An 18,006-nucleotide genomic window follows, 5' to 3' on the forward strand; every position below is an offset into this window, starting at 1 on the left:
GTGCTCTGTCTTCCTCAAATGAATAAATAAAGTCTTTTTTAAAAAAAGGAAAAAGAGTTGTCCTTCATTCTCACAAAATTCTCTTGTCTAAAATTTCATTTTGTTTTTAGCGCTTAAAGATTAATATTCTTACAAAATATGGCGACTCTAGGGATCCCTGGGTGGCGCGGCAGTTTAGCGCCTGCCTTTCGCCCAGGGCGCGATCCTGGAGACCTGGGATCGAATCCCACGTCGGGCTCCCGGTGCATGGAGCCTGCTTCTCCCTCTGCCTGTGTCTCTGCCTCTCTCTCTCTCTCTCTCTTTGTGTGACTATCATAAATAAAAAAATTTAAAAAAATTAATATGGCTACTCTAGTATTGAAGTATGCAATTAACAAATGATGGCAGGGTAAATTACCCTCTTTTTCTGTGCCCTGTAGCAGTTTGTGTATGTCTCTATTCTATCGTGTTTAATTATTTACTTACCAACCTGCCATCTTCACTGAACTGTGATCTCCTATGAGCCTGCCTCACATTTCTTTTTGTCCCTCTTTAGAGTTCAGCAATTTCTTATATATCTCAGTAGCTTGGTAAAGGCTTAACAGTGGAGGTAAAAAGGAAAGAGGAGAAGAAACGAAGAAGTTTTAATTAAAAGAATTATTTTGGGGGATCCCTGGGTGGCTCAGCAGTTGAGCGCCTGCCTTTGGCCCAATTGTAGGGTGCGATCCTGGAGTCCGAGGATCGAGTCCCACATCAGGCTCCCTGCACGGAGCCTGCTTCTCCCTCTGTCTGTGTCTCTGCTTCTCTCTCTATGTCTATCATGAAAAAATAAATCTTTAAAAAATATATATAAGTAAAAGAATTATTTCTGCCAAGGTAATTCCTTTCTGTTTGATCCTTGCTTTAATTCTTCAGTTACTCAATATATTATCCTTCCCTTTTGTTTGCTATTCTATTCCCAAGACCCCATTTGCTTCCCTCTTAAATTTAGATGTTAAAGATATTTAAAAACTGGTCAGTCAGAACAGGCACAGGCTAGGAATCTGGGCCATTTGGGATTCGAATAATCTGATGTAATTACCTCAGATTCAGAATCAATTGTAGAGTTAAACAAGAAAAGGAATGCATTGTACCTTTTTACACAGTTTTGGTTGAGTTGGGCCATTTATGGATTGTATTTGGGAGTATCTCAATTTTAGATTTGAATTATTTGTGGTCATATGTATTTGTTAATTGACTTCTTATATTTAAAGATTACCACATTTCTCAGCTCTATTTATAGGCTCATAAAGTATATTTAATTCATGTCATACTGAAGGGAATAGTCCTTGTTCATAACCACTAAAATATACATGGTTACCCAATTCAGTTACCTTTTTAAACTATTTTTACTTAGAAGATTTCCTTTTCTACCATATTTAGAAATGATAAACTGAATTTGTAGCATATTAAATGTTGCCTCTCAGTGATAGTTATAAAACTAAAGTATATAAACTTATATAAAGCTTTAGTTAATTTGCAAAAGTAGAGATCTTGTTTTTCTTTATTGCTAAGTTCCCATACTTGAAATATGGTAGATACATTGATTGAAAAAATGTGATATCTCCTTTTCCTTGACTTGTGTCAAGTCATGACCATTATTAATTGTTTTCTCTGCTGTGGATTTATGTAAAAGAACTATAATAAATTATTTAAGCTTTCCTAAAATATATCCTGTCTTGAAAGGATGGCATTCAGTTCCTCAATTTGCCTATTTAAATGCTGAAGACATAGTGTTGTAAATCTGTGCAACATATCATTATTATTCAGAGAAGGGGACAATTCTGGAGAAAAGTTTTTGGTGGTGTTTCAAAACAGGAAATAAATACATTTGTTAATATGTGATGCTATGAATTCTAGAACTTTAACCCCAAAAGAAAAGTTAAGATCAGGAAGTAATTTTTCAGAATGTTTTACTATTTGAATAATCAACAGGATGTGTGTGAACCATTGTAGTGAAATCAGTAGTAATTATCACTGGAATGTTTGTTTGTCTTCTTTACTGTTATTGTGCAGCTTTAGATGGACATTGACTACCAAAGACTAGGAAATAATTGAAGATTATGTAGAAAACGGATTATGACTTGCAATTCAAAAAATTTTAATTTCTAAATAACAGCATAGCTGTAAACACAGCAACGAACATTGCTAGTTAGGCATAAAAACATTAATTTCTTAAAATATTTGAGACTTTTAATTATCTGAAACTCAAGAAAGCATGTAATATTTAAGAATACAAAATTTAATCTTCAGTTATGCATGGGTAAATTATTTGTATATATACACTATCTTATTTTCTGGGTAATAGAGAACTTCTCCTTTAAGCTCTAGAATATTGTCCCTAACTCATATCTAATATAAATCCTAACGTAAGTCATGTCTTAGTAAGTATAGTGTAATATTTCCTCTTGGTATCATAAACTGATTGTTTTTACTGATGTCAGTGGTTAGAGTCCTTTAAAACTTCATGTCTGCCTTCTTCACATTTATCTAATACTAAATGATGCCGACTATGAATTTTATCTTCTCATGGATTATCAGTATGGATTCTTTTTTTGTGGGGGATCGCACAGGGTTCAGATAGGAGTGGAGAGGAAAAAGTTCTTCCCCAGAGTCTGTAGGAAAGAAAGCCTGGATTCTTTTTCATGGTATTTGAATTCTTCTTGAACATGCCCTTGATAAAACCACTTACAGATTTCTTAGTGCCTTTTCCTCCTCTGTCCTTTGTTTCTTTGCATGTGGCTTTCTGTCAGCTTTGAAAGCCTTTCTGCTCTTGTCTCCCTCACTAACTTCTGCTTATCCTTTAAAATCTAACTTGAAAAAAACAATCTAACTTGAGGGTCAGTTCCTTTGTAAATCACAAGAGCCTTTATTTTATTTTATTTTATTTTATTTTATTTTATTTTATTTTATTTTATTTTATTTTATTTATTTTTCACAAGAGCCTTTAAAAGATGAAAGACAGAGACAGAGGAGTCAGTTTCAGAGTGATACATTCTGACATCACATAGATGAGAAATCTCGACTGGATTTTTGTCAGCTTTGTAGATGGAAGGGGGCCATGAGCCAAGGAATGTGGGCAGTAGCTAGAATTTGGAAAACCCTAAAATAGGGCTTCTGTCCTGTTGAACTTTAACATAAATGTTTATGTTTTTTTAAAAAAATACTTTTAATTATAATTTTAAATTAACTTATATTCACATTTATATACATGTTTCCATAAACCAAGAAAAACTGAACTATTATGTACATTTGTTAAATGGTTAACATGTTTTAAAGAGTTTTTATTAAAAAGTTATCAGGACCTGGTTGAACTTTTTCCCATAAATATAAAGTATCTATTACTGTTTTTATTCATAACAAATTCAGATCTAAGCTTCTACAAAAGCTGTATTGCCTAATAACATAATAGGGAGGACTAAGTACTTAACATCTTCCCTCTTAAGCACTGGCTTAACATAAAGTGATTATTTTAAGAAACAGCCTCCCCCTGCCCCACCTTCTCTCCCTATTATAATTACAACAGACACTAATATTTTTGCTAAGTATTCATTTAATCATGAAATAGAGACAGGTAGATGCAGTATTTTAAGGAAAAGAGCATATCAAAACCTTTTAACTTTTATCAAAGGTTTTGACAATGAGAACTTTATAAAATATCATGAAATTCTATTTGCTATGCAGTAAACATCTGCTAAGTAGGAGATATATGCCACATTATAACAAACATTTTAATGTGTAAAATAATTCTGAATTCTTACTGTAAAAATATTTGGCTAAAATATGAAACATCTTTGCAGTAAAACTGACAATGTAGCTTAAGTCAGATTTCAGAAATGTGTACTGGGTAAAATGGGAATGTTTCCTTTCACCAGATAAATTCTGAACAGTTAAGGTGCCATAATCTAGACAAAGCTAGTAAGGAATATCTTGTTACTAGAAAAAAACAGTATGTAATGTGGGCTTCCTTCATGTCAAAGTGACAACTACTTAATGACAATGACCTATACATTAAAACAAAAGAATATAAAAGGTAATATATTTGTGTTGTTTTAAGCCACCAAGTTTATGTAACTTGTTATAGCGACCATTGGAAACTAATATCAACTACAGAGTTCTTTTACATAAATTTTTTATTAATTTATTCATGAAAGTCACAGAGAGAGGCAGAGACATAGGCAGAGAGAGAAGCAGGCTCCCGGTGGGGAGCCTGATGTGGGACTCAATCCCAGAACTCTACAATCATGACCTAAGCCAAAGGCAGATGCTCAACCACTGAGCCACCCAGTGCCCCCAATTTTTTATATTAAATACTTTGATTCAGAAGTAGCTAAATTGGCATAGAAACTCCTGCAGTATGCATCATTCACATCCTCCCAACAGTAATATTTTATATAATTATAGTACATTGTAACAAAACCAGGAAATTGATTCAGCCTCATTGAACCAGGGCACAATACTGTTAATTCAAGAAAGAAGTAACACTTCTCTGAGTAGACCTTTTTATATAGATTTGACTTCTGAAAGTATATGTAGGTCTTACATGCTCAGAAAATATACTAGGTGAGTCATGATGGGAAGAAAAAAAAATTAAAACTGAAAGCATACAAAAACAAACTCTACTGTCTTTCAGGTGAAAAACCTAACCACACTGAAGAGGAAAAACTACTCAAAATAACTTATGTACATAGTATTTGACTAACCTCAATTTTGGACAGGTTTAAGGAGAGAATTTCAAACAAATTGTGAATTCCTATTTAGTTGGTGTGGTGTTTTGAGTTAGAATGACTGAAGAAATTTTTAAACTATTTTATGTGTAATAGAAGATGTAACAAATGAATAAATATGTGTATGTTATTAGTATCCAGAGTTCTCAGTGGAAGAAGAGACAGACAAAATATCTATTGGAGTCAATGGGGAGACCTTGGAGGAGTGGATTGAAATAAAAAGTAGTGGTGTGGATGAGCACCTGGGTGGCTCAGTTGGTTAAGCGGCTGACTCTTGATTTCAGCTTAGGTCATGATCTCAGGGTTGCAAGATAGAGGCTCTGCACTGAGCATGGAGCCTGCTTAAAATTCTCTCTCTCTCTCTCTCCTCTTGCCCCTCAACTCAAACCCCCCCCCCCATGCACACTCTCTCTCTAAAGAAAATAGGAAAATAGGAAAGTTATGTTATGAACCCAGGATTTCATATCTATCTATCTATCTATCTATCTATCTATCTATCTATCTATCTATCATCTGTGTGTGTGTGTGTGTGTGTGTGTATACATACACACACCATCTCTTCTTTATCCATTCATCAATTGATGGACATTTCAGGCTCTTTGTTGATAATGCTGCTATAAATATCAGGGTACATGTATGTCTTCAAATCAGTATTTTTGTATCCTTTCTATAAATTCCAAGTAGTACAAGTGCTGGATCATAGGGTAGTTCTATTTTTAACTTTTTGAGGGACCTCCAAACTCTGTTCCAGAATGACTGCACCAGTTTGCATTTCTACCAACAGTGCACGATGTTACCCCTTTCTTTATATCTTCACCAACACCTGTTATTTCATGTGTTTTGAATTTTATTAATTTTTAAAAAGATTTTACTTGTAAATTTTGGATACTACCCCTTTATCAGATATGTCATTTGTAAATATCTTTTTAAAAAATATATTTTTTTATTTATTCATGAGAGACACAGAGAGAGGCAGAGACACAGGCAGAGGGAGAAGCAGGCTCCTCCCAGGGAGCCCAGTGCGTGACTCAATCCCAGGACCATGGGATCATGCCCTGAGCCGAAAGTAGATGCTCAACCACTGAGACATCCAGGCGTCCAAAAGTGCTCTTGGTATTTTGATAGGGATTGCAATTAAATGTGTAGATTGCTTTGAGTAGTATAGATATTTAAAATATTTAACAATATTTGTTCTTCTAATCTATGGGCACGGAATGTCTTTCCATTTCTTTATGTCCTCTTCAATTTCTTTCATCCGTGTTCTATAGTTTTCAGAGTACAGATCTTTCATCTCTCTAGTTAGGCTTATTCCTATCTTAGTGTTTTTGGTGTAATTGTAAATGGGATTGATTCCTTAATTTCTCTTTCTGCTGCTTCATTATTGGTGTATAGAAATGCAGTAGATTTCTATACATTGATTTTGTATCCTGTGACTGCTTAATTTGTGTATCAGTTCTAGAAATGTTTTGGTTAAGTCTTTTTGTGAGTATCATGTCATCTATAAATAAAGTTTGACTTCTTCCGTGACTATTTGGATGCCTTTTATTTCTTTTTGTTGTCTAATTGTTGTGGCTAGGACTTCCAGCACTATGTTAAATAACAATGGTGAGAGTGGACATCCCTGTCTTGTTTCTGACCATAGAGGAAAAGCTCTCAGTCTTTCACCATCGAGGATGGGGTATTAGCTGTGGGTCTTTGGTATATGGCCTGTAGGATGTTGAGGTATGTTCCTTCTATCCCTATTTTGTTGAGATTTTTAAAATAAAAAATGGATGCTGTATTTTGTCAAATGCTTTTTCTGCATTTATTGAGAGAATCATATGGTTCTTATCCTTTTATTTTTTTTTAAAGATTTTGTTTATTTATTCATGGGAGACAGAGAGAGAGGCAGAGACATAGGCTCCCTGCAGTGAGCCTGATGTGGGACTCGATCCCAGGCCCCTGGGATCACGACCTGAGCCAAAGGCAGGTGCTCAACCACCGAGCCAACCAGGCATCCCACTTATTCTTTCTTTTATTAATGTTGTGTATCACATTGATTGATTTGTAAATATTGAACTACCCTTGCAGCCCAGGAATAAATTCTGCTTGATTGTGGTGAAGAATTGTTTTAATGTACTGTTGAATTTGATTTGCTTGTATCTTGTTGAGAATGTTTGCATCCATGTTCGTCAGGCATATTGGGCTGTAATTCTTCTTTTTAGTGGAGTCTTTGTCTGATTTTGGAATTAAGGTAATACTGGCCTCATACAATAGTTTGGGAGTTTTCCTTGCATTTCTATTTTTCTTTTTTTAACACTTTGAGCAAGGTAGGTATTAACTCTTCTGTAAATGTTTTGTAAAATTCCTCTGGAAAGCCATCTGTCCCTGGACTTTTGTTTGTTGGGACTTTTTTGATCACTGACTCAATTTCTTTGCTGGTTATGGGTCTGTTTAAATTTTGTTTCTTACTATTTCAATTTTGGTAGTTTATATGTTTCTAGGAATTTATGCATTCCTCCAGATTGTCCAGTTTGTTGGCATTTAAGTTTTCATAATATTCTTTTATAATTGTTTTTCTGTGGTGTTGGTTGTAATCTCTCCTTTTTCATTCACAATTTTATTTATTTGGATCCTTTCTCTTTTCTTTCTGTTAAGTCTGAGTTGGAGTTTATCAGTTTTATTAGTGTTTTCAAAGACATAACTCCTGGTTTCATTGATCTGTTCTATTGGTTTTTTTTGTTTGTTTGTTTCTATATCTTCTTTTTTGCTAAAACCTTTGTTATTTCCCTTCTTCTGCTGGCTTTGAGCTTTATTTGCTATTCCTTTTGTAGCTCCTTTATGTGTAAGTTTAGGTTGTGTATTTGAGACTTTTCTTTCTTCTTGAGGTAGGACTATACTTCTGTACACTTCCCCCTTATGACCACTTTTGGTGTATCCAGAAGTTTTGGACTGTTGTGTTTTCATCTTCATTAGTTTACATGTATCTTATTTCTTTTTTTTTCTTTTCTTTTTTAGATTTTATTATTTATTCATGAGAGACACAGAGAGAAGGCAGAGACATAGGCAGAGGGAAAAGCAGGCTTCTCGCAGGGAGCCTGATGTGGGACTCGATCCCGGAACTCCGGGATCACGCCCTGGGTCAAAGGCAGATGCTCAACCGCTGACACCTGGGTGGCACCCCTTTATTTCTTCCTTTATCTTCTCTTTAACCTCTTCATTCTTTAGTATGATGTTTTTTAACCTCCATGTGTTTGTGATCTCTCCAAGTTTTTTCTTGTGGTAGACTTCAAGTTTCATAGCATTATTGTCTGAAAATACCTATCCATTTCAAAGTCTTCTAAAAAATAGAAGCAGAGGTAACATTTTCAAACTCATGTGATAAGGGTAGTACTACCCTGATAGCAAAATCACAGACATTGAGCTTGAAAAAGGAAACCACAATCCAGAACCTCAGTTAACAATAGAGGTAAAAATGCTCCACTAAAATCAATTTCAGGGGACATCTGGGTGGCTGAGTTGGTTCAGCATCTGACTCTTGATTTCAGCTCAAGTCTTGTTCTCAGGATCACAGGTACCCCATCAGGCTCCATGCAGGTCTGCTTGTCCCTCTCCTTCTCTGCCTCTCTCCCTGCTCTTGAATGTGCATGCTTATACTCTCTCTCTTTCTCTAATAAATAAATAAAATCTTAAAAAAAAAATTAGCAACATGTTAAATGGTTTATACACTATGATAAAGTAAGATTTATTCCTGGGATGCAATGATGGTTCAGCATAAGCAAATCAACATGTCGTTCTCTTCAAATTGGTTAATGTGGTATGTGAATTTTACCTCAGTTAAAAAAAAAAAAAAGATTGTGATAATGTTTCATATTGAATAAGACTAAAGAAATGCAACAGCTAAATGGAGTATCTGATTCTAGAACAAATCCTGAATGTAGGGAAAAATTTCTAAAGAACATTAATGGGACCAAAAGCAGTCTTGAGAAAGAACAAAGATGAAATTATCACACTTTCTATTTTCAAACTGTACTACAGAGCTATAGTAATCAAAACAGTATGGTACTAGCACAAAAACATATAGGTCAATGGAATAGACTAGAATCCAGAAATATACTTATGCTTATATGGTCAGTTAATCTCCAAAAAAGGAGACAAGAATATACAATGGGGAAAAGACAGTCTTTTCAATAAATGATGATGGGAAAAGTGGACAACTTCATGCAAAGGAATGAAACTGGATCACTTTCTTAATCTATGTACAAAAATTAACTCAGGTGGATTAAAGATTTATTTTTTGTTTAATTTTTTTTAAATTTATTCAGAGAGAGATAGAGGCAGAGACACAGGTGGAGGGAAAAGCAGGCACCATGTGGAGAGCCCAATGTGGTACTCGATCCCGGGTCTCCAGGATCACGCCCTTGGCTGCAGGCGGCGCTAAACCGCTGAGCCACCCGGGCTGCCTGGATTAAAGATTTAAATGTAAAACTGGAAACCATAAAATTCCTAGAAGAAAAATTAGGTAGTAATAAGCTCTTTCACTTTGGTCTTAACTGTATTTTTTTGGATACGTTAACCTCGCCAGGGGTAATATATTTTGAATGATTATCCTTTTACATTTATATACTTTCTATGTAATTTCTCTTGGTCTGAGACTTGTCCTTATTTTTTTATGTTGTTTTTTTAAAGACATTTTTATTTTTTTAAAGACATTTTTAATTTAAAATAATTTTAATTTATTAATTTTATAATTTATGATATGTATATTTTGTACTTTCCTTATCTGAATTTTCAAAGATATTTTTGACATCTTTTAATGAAAGTTTTAATATCTTTTTATAGTGACTCATGTCACCATTCAGAGAGCTTGTCAGTTCAGTGAAACAGTTTTGAGTGCCTTATATATAGTCAGTACTTGGCAAGGGGGTTATAGCAGTGTATAAGGGGATATCATGCACTTCGTCTTCATTGATGAACAAAAGAAGCAGAGATATCAAACTAAAAAAGGTGCTCTAAGAGCTAGGTTAGTTTCATATTGATCATACAAGTGGCAACTGGGTTTGGAATACAGATGTAAAACCATAAATATATTTGGTCATGGAGTTCATACTTAATCTAGTAGGTCAGATGTCTTCAAACATTTTTAGCATTAGAACCCTGACTTCAAAGGAAATTAATGGTAGCAACTACAATACTTACAACAATAATCTTAATATCAGCTAATATGTCTTGATTAATTATCATAGTACCATGCTGACATGGTTATCATGTGTTATTTCTTCTTTATAGCAATCCTATAAGATAGGTTTTTAAATTATCCTCATTTTACCAGCTGAAACAAGATTAATATATAAAATAGGTTGAAGCAAAGCTTCTCTTTATAAATTGCTTCTTTGGAAAAGAATACATTTGAAAATAGTTACCCAGAAGGATGGGAAGATACTGAAGGGTTTGAAGCATGAAAGTAACATAATCAGATTTGCATTTCATGTCTATCATGCTAGACTGTGGAGAATAGATCTGAACTGAATAAGGACTGGATTAGAGACACCAGTTATGAAACTCTATGTTAGTCCAAGTGAGGTAAAATTAAAAACTTGAATTGTAAATTATAAGTTCAGGTATGTCATATGGGATAAGTTGGGAATGATAAAAAAAAAAAAGGATAGCAGTTATAATGCCTCAAGAAGAAATTTGCATGCTTCATATGAAGGGACAAACCATGGTAAAGGGAGTTATAGAAGGTATTTTAACTCAGAAAACTAATAGTCACTCTTGATTTAGTGTGTCCATGTCATTAAGGTTCACTGATATTTTTTAAGAAAAGATGATTCAGTAGTAAAAAGAATAAAATAAGAAACAATATATTTATTTAACTTTATTAAGTATGAATGCTGTATTTTCTAGCAGTGCCACTAGAAAAATAGAAACAGGATTTATAAACTCAGCACTAGAAAAAGGAATAAAAGAAGGTCCTGAATAGTTATGAATCATTTAGAAAGGGGGGAAAACTCTCTCTCTGTGTCTCTCATGAATAAATAAATAAAATATTAAAAAAAAAAGAAAAAGAAAAAGGGGGGAAAAGGTAGAACAAGTAAAAATATTGAATAAGTTATTATATGTATGTATATATAGAAATAATCACCGTAAGTATAAGTCAATTAAATGACTTACTTAAAAGACAAAGGTTGTCAGACTGGATTTTTTTAAAGGTCAACTGTGTTTCTAAGAAGTGGAGAAAGGCTGAAGTGAAAAGGTGGAACAAGACATATCAGGAAAATTTCAGCAACAAAGTTGGCATAGTTATATTAACATCAGACAAATGGACTTTGAGGAAGAAGTTATTTGAACAATGCCAGCATCTAAAACAGGAATTTAAGTATAGTCCTTGGAGATGAAGTTATAAAGAAGGTAATAGTACATTTCCAAACAGCTAATATATTTAATGAGTGTTACATTGATTTGAAGAGTAATGACAAACAAAATGTAAGTTTGGGAAAACAAATACTCGTAGGTTATATGGAATTTGTAGTTTAACTAAATAGTTTTCCTTAGAGATTTAAAAAATAATTGGCTTTTTCATTCCATATCATTTTTTGTCTGTTTGCTGGCTTATAAAATGAAGTGCACTTATAAAATGAAGTGCGGGGGATCCCTGGGTGGCTCAGCGGTTTGGCGCCTGCCTTTGGCCCAGGGCGTAATCCTGGAGTCTCAGGATTGAGTCCTGCGTGTTGGGCTCCCGGCATGGAGCCTGCTTTTCCCTCCTCCTGTGTCTCCACCTCTTTCTCTCTCTCTGTGTGTCTATCATAAAATAAATAAATAAATAAATAAATCTTAAAAAAAAAATGAAGTGCATTTGGTAAGCATTTGCTCTTGTGTTTTCAGGAATTCAAAATGTCCTCAGCCTCTTTTGTGCAGTTCTCACAGAAAATAAGGTTCTCTTCCATTCTGCAAGTTTCCAGAGACTGAGTGATGCTTGCAGAGCTCTGGAATCTTTAATGTTTCCTCTTAAATATAGGTGAGATTTTTAACTTGGTACTTTAATCTATTCCCAAATTCTGCATTACTTACTGATGGTTAGTTGAAATGTCCTAGCACAACAGTTTTGAACCTCAAGGGCATGTTTTACAAAGTTATGCTGTACACATGATTTTGATGAAAATCTAACCTAGAATTTGGAAATTTTCCAAGTTCATTACTGATTGTTGATTAATTTAGTGAAAAATAATTTGAATTGTATTGTCAGCAACATTTAATTCTCTTTGAATATAATTGGTGGTAAAAGTCTTAAGTTAGTTTTACCTCATTATTTGATATTAAAGAGTTACTAATTTTTAGGAGTTATAATGGTATTATGATTTATTAAAAACTATTCCTTACCTTTTTTTTAGATACCTACTAAAGTATTTATATATAAATGATATGATGTCTGGGATTTACTTCAATAATACAGTAGGGAAAAAGACAAAAATGGGTAGAAACATATATGAGACCTTGCATTGGTAATTGTCAAATCTGCCTTGGATGCATGAGGCTTCATTTTCCTTTTTTCCTCTGGACTTTCTGGGTGGAGGGGGCATGTTAAAATTTTCCATAGTAAAAAGTAAAAAGACAAAACATCTAAACAATGATGCCCTGATAGTATTATGAATAGAATATTTTATTCTAATATATTGTTTCATCGATTTGATAATAATAACATTTTGGAAACTTAAGTTCATACAAACTAGAAAAAATTTAGATTGTTTCCAGATTTTATTTAAAATTTAAAAATTTTTAATTTTAAAAAATTTCTTTCTTTTTTTTTTTTAAAAAAAACCTTTGTACCTTTTTTTTTTTTTTTTCCTTTGTACCTTTTGTAACCCCTAGGTAAGAGAGCATTCTAGGCCTTAATTTTGTACTTTGCTATTCTGATTGAATTCAAATATCAAATACAGAAAATAGAATTTGAATGATTGTTTTATTTAGATGAATCATTATCAGTATTGAGGGAGAAGGCCTATTAAGGAGTCGTTGTTGCCTGCTGATGTCAGATTTTTATGTAAGGAAAAATGCTTTCAAGCAAGATTAACAAACTTAAAGAGACTGCTTGCCTTAGAGGGATTAGGGATAAGGGAGCTGCTGTGGGTTCCATTTACTTTACATCTTATTACATCTAATCATCTCTTTCACATAAAGATTTTTTTAAATATTTCTTTTAAAAATTTAATCTTAACAACCATGAGAATATTATTGATAATTTCTAAATGCAGGATTCTAAAATTCAGACCACATAAAAATGAAAGAAAATATGTTCATATTATGGGAAAACAAATATATCTCACATATGCTTTTATTATTTCCAGTTATCCTTATATTCCCATTCTCCCGGCTCAGCTACTGGAAGTTTTAAGTTCCCCAACGCCTTTTATTATTGGAGTGCATTCTATCTTTAAAACTGATATCCATGAACTTGTAAGTATTCATCTTTAAATTGCCAGTTATTGAAGCCAAAACCTTATCATAGTTCTTTGAGTCCACTAAGGTTTCAACTAATTACTATTTTCAGTTCTGTTGCATTCCCAGTAAGAAAGATTAGCTGGAAGAAAAGCATCACAAAAATAGAAATATATTAATTACTTATAGCAAATATAGAATATAACATGAATGTATTAATATTTTAAAATGCCCCTCTTTGGCATATTAATTTTATCTTTCTGTATTCTCCATCCTATATATGAGAAAGGAAGTTAAAATAGTATTCTGTTTATTCTTGTGTTATGAGTGCTTTAAGATATTTCTATTTTGAAATGAGGTCTGTGTTAATGCTGAATGGCTGGTAGCTAAAAAGCAAAAGCTTTTCAAAAGAATGAAGGATTTTAGTGGAATATAAATTATTCTGTTCTTAATGCCATATGAATAGAAATACCAAAGGGAAAAAAGGAATACTCTGTATTTAAGTCAGTTCTGGAATAACATGTTAAGCTCTCTGTACTGAACTTATTTAAGAGGAACTGTCACAAAGTAATGTGCTTCGAGAAGGACATCAAGGACTATCAAGACTAGAAACTATATCCTGTGAGACCCTTAAGGAAATTTTCTCAGATAATAACCTGATATTGTTTGATAGCTAAAGATAAGTATTTTTTTGTAGCTCTGAAAGGCTGAAAGAGAATCAGTGGATGTAGTGGGTATAGAAACAAATTTCTTCTCAGTATAAGGGCTTTCAACTATTAGAGCTGCCCAATGATGAAGAATGGGTTACTTTATGTGAGGAATGTACTCTCAACTACTGTAAGTCGAGTGCAAAGAGCAAATTCCATGTTACTTTTCAGGGATTTTAAGAAAAATTCTTTTTTGAAAGATTGGTCTATATGACATCTGTGATCGACAGATTCTTCAAATTTTGTAATCCTCCTTTTGTTTTAGTTTTAAATGCCAGCAAAGACATAAGCTCTGTTGGTACTTAACACATGATTATAATTGTAATCAAATCATAGGTGTCATTAAAACTAACGAAAGACAATTCAACATTGTAATTATAAACAGGACCCTCATGCATATATTAATTATTTTTCTTCCTTTATATGTTAATATCTAGTTCCTATTTAACTTTGATATTACCGTGTAAAAATATGTGTAAATCAATAAACATACTTAGTAAAACCTAGTTAGTATTAATAGAAGCATCCCTGTCTGGTTAAGAGGTAATTTTTTCCACTAACCACAAAGTTTCTAGAGGTAGGACAAGCCAAATGTTTCCAAAAATAAATTTCTTAATTTTTTAAAAAAGATATTATTTATTCATGAGGAACACAGAGAGGAGAGAGAGAGGTAGAAACACAGGCAGAGGGAAAAGCAGGCTCCATGCAGGGAGCCGACGCGGGACTCGATCCTGGGTCTTCAGGATCACACCCTGGGCTGAAGGCAGCGCTAAACTGCTGAGCCACCTGGGCTGCCCAAATTTCTTAATTTTTAATGAATAAATTAGAATGAATTTTAAGCCTATTATCAGCATAATAGCTTCAGCAGTCTTGGCTATTTTCTCTATTCCATTTTTGTGTAAGTTATTTTTAAAGACTTTTGTAAAATGCTAAAAATCAGTTTCTTAAACACTCAAACAGTACCATTTGATGTACACTAGTTCTTTAACTCTTGTAATGAGTATATATTATTTAGGATATGACTAAACTATACCAAAGCATCCAAAATACAATGGTTCAAACAAAATGGAATTTTATTTAACATGAATGCAGCAGTCCATAGTGGTGTTCCATTATACCAGACCGACTTACTCCATGAACTCATTCATGGTCCAACTTCTTTCCTTCTTGTTTCTCCACCAGAATCCCCTCAGGCATTGTTATCATCTGAATGTTCAAGGTTAGGTTGTTGCCAGTTCATAGATTGAGTTTTTGGAAGGAGAAAGCATAGGAAATCCTTACGTCCTGTCTGTTCTGAATACCTGAAAGTGTACACATCACTTCTCACATTGCATTAGCAGAAAATCATATGCCACACCTAATTTCAATGGAAGCTAAGAAATACATGGTAACTGGGAAGTCATGAACCCAACATTCTATTGCTATGGACAGCCAAGAGTCTTCCACACCTGGTTCTTCTCATTTTGAATTAATGAAGACCAGGTTAATTTGCTTAACAATAAATACATTTTATTAATTATTTATTAATTTTTTATCTCCTTTAGCTAGATGTAATCATAGCAGATTTGGATGGAGGCACTATTAAAATTCCTGAATGCATTCACCTCTCTTCCCTCCCGGAACCACTTCTACATCAGACTCAAGCAGCTCTTTCTTTGGTATGACATTTTTAATAGTAATTTTCTTTTGATTTAAATGTAAACTTAGGTAACTGGAATTAGATATCATTGGCAGTATGCTTACTTTAAAAAGAGTTGTATGTTCTTAAAACATGGATATATTATCACAGAATATTTAGAATAGAATTCTTCACTAGATATTACCTGAAGAATACACTTTAAATTCTGTTTGTTCTATATTCACTCTTTCACTCAGCATAGTTATTTAGTAGTTAACATATACCAAATACTGTGTTAGGTATTGGAAACATACCAACACACCTGTGAAAATAAGACCAGGCTCTGCCTCAAAATCCCTGATTTCCCTAATATCCCTTATTGGAAGGGATATTGCTCCTTATCCTTCAAGCTCCTTATTGACATCTCATTCCTTTTTAGTAGTTGTGCTACTTGCAAAACAGTGTGATACTGTCTTGCCAATGTTTTCAAGTTACTAAAAAAAAAGAACCCTGTAACTTACTGATAGATTAAATATCTAGCATTCTTCAAAGTAAAGTTTTTTTTTTTAATTTTATTTATTTTTTTATTTTTTCGAAGTAAAGTTTTAATACATCTTGTTTCTTGAGTGTTTCTCACTGGCACATTTAATGTTTTTATAGTTATTTTACCTTAGTTGATTTACTTCTTTTTTACATTTTTTTTAAGTAGGCTCCATGTCCAACTTGGGGCTTGAACTCATGATCCTGAGCTCTAGAGTCACATGTCCTACCAACTGGGCCAGCCAGGCACCCCTTACCTCAGTTGATTTTTTAAATCAGAGCATTTTATTTTACTGACACAATTTTAGGTGCCAATTAATTCATCATCAGAAAATTGAATCTTAGAAATTCTGCATTTCTTTTCAAGCTAGAACTAAAGCTTTCATATTCTTTTCTTTTTTGTAAGGAGGGGAAGGGCAAAGGGAGAGGTCAACCTCTATGCCCAGCATGGAGCCCAACACAGGACTCAATCTCACAACCCTGAGATCATGACCTGAGTTGAAATCAGGAGTTGGATGTTTAACTGACTGAGCTACCCAGACACCTTAGTCCTCATATGCTTGAATAATATTCCAATATGAGCTGTTTTAAAAACTTTTCCCCTGATGGGGTGTCTGGCTGGCTCAGTTGGAAGAATACCAACTCTTGATCATGTGTTCAAGCCCTGCATTGGGATAGAGATTAATAAATAAATCTAAAAAAATTAATTAAAATTTCCCCCTTAAGTAGTAACTTAAATAGGAACTCAGAAGTCTAGGATTATTAGAAAGGATTTTATTTTTAGAATATTTTCAAATTTATATTAGTCTGTATATTGTTAATAGTGGTATCTATAAGATGTGAACATTTAGAGAAGACTGACTTTTCCTAACATAATATAGATACAAGGTGTGGTAGAGTGGAAAGAATATAAGGGCATGACTCAGGAGACCTAAATTCCACTGTACATCTTGCCACTTGGTACTATTGAGCAAATCACATTATATCTCTAGGTCTCTGTTTCCTGGACCTTATCTATAGGATGAATGTTGTATGCATAGGATGACTAAAGGACTGTTTACCAGAGTAAAGTATGGAGATGATTTTGGGTCACATGTGGAAACCTTTTTTATTTTAATAATTATGTATTTGTCATAATAAAAATAGCATATAAAACCTATGCTTTCATAGGTAATATCACCTAAGAAAATACTAGATATAAATAGGTAAGTTGATTTAAAGACAATTTAAAGAAAAATATTAACTAAATAACAGCATGGATAGTATATGAATATAGCAGAAGTTGAGAAGGTATATTTGAGTGATTAAAAATGTTTAATATTTCTATAAACCATAAATAAGTTTCTAAATATTATATATGATTACTTAATGATGATATTTATAGTTATTTGGGGATTAAGTTAAAAAATTAACAAATTTAAAAATTTTAGTTCTTAAGTCAGTGTCTCCTGGTATAGATTTTGCTGCACACTGATATACCTTAACCTGCAATACCTGTGGCATCAAAATTGATCAGTGAGTTTGGTAAAACTGAGTATACTTGTTTTTGTAGTTGTCAAGCACAATGGTGAATTGTGTAGTACAGTGTGGTACTGTAAATAAGACATAAGAACATAGTGTATTATCAAACTAGAACCAAAAAGAAATCACATTTGATGAACTGGGTGGGAGGTTTGACACACAATTATAGGAGCTTCATTTGGTTAGTAAATAATTGTGATCAAATGGGAACACAGTACTTGAACTGTATAATAACCATGGATGATTTTCTAGACATGAATTATACTATATTATTATAGTGATGATTAGGTAGCTGGATTACAAATATTGTCAATACCTTACTGTCAGTTTTAAGTATTGTTATGTCTTTTCATCTAGTATAAGTATGCTACCAAAACCTGAGTATTTGAAAATGATTTTGCGAAGACAAAAATTTGCTACTTGTGAAGTTTCATCTTTTTCTCATTAAGTCTTGCATAGA

At 33.3% G+C, this 18,006-nt stretch overlaps 1 protein-coding gene across 3 annotated transcripts in view; it reads left to right on the forward strand.

Annotated features, from left to right (window-relative positions):
* The window catches only part of SBF2 (SET binding factor 2), a 466,812-nt gene that overhangs the window by 246,193 nt on the left and 202,613 nt on the right, over positions 1-18,006 (forward strand). For all 3 annotated transcript variants that reach the window (XM_072725665.1, XM_072725663.1, XM_072725664.1), the window contains exons 7-9: positions 11,610-11,742; positions 13,070-13,178; positions 15,412-15,525. In XM_072725665.1, the coding sequence (XP_072581766.1) occupies positions 11,610-11,742; positions 13,070-13,178; positions 15,412-15,525 (356 nt within the window). The remainder of the gene's footprint in view (positions 1-11,609; positions 11,743-13,069; positions 13,179-15,411; positions 15,526-18,006) is intronic.

The sequence above is a fragment of the Vulpes vulpes genome, chromosome 11 (assembly GCF_048418805.1).
Source record: "Vulpes vulpes isolate BD-2025 chromosome 11, VulVul3, whole genome shotgun sequence".
In the NCBI taxonomy this organism is placed as follows: domain Eukaryota; kingdom Metazoa; phylum Chordata; class Mammalia; order Carnivora; family Canidae; genus Vulpes; species Vulpes vulpes.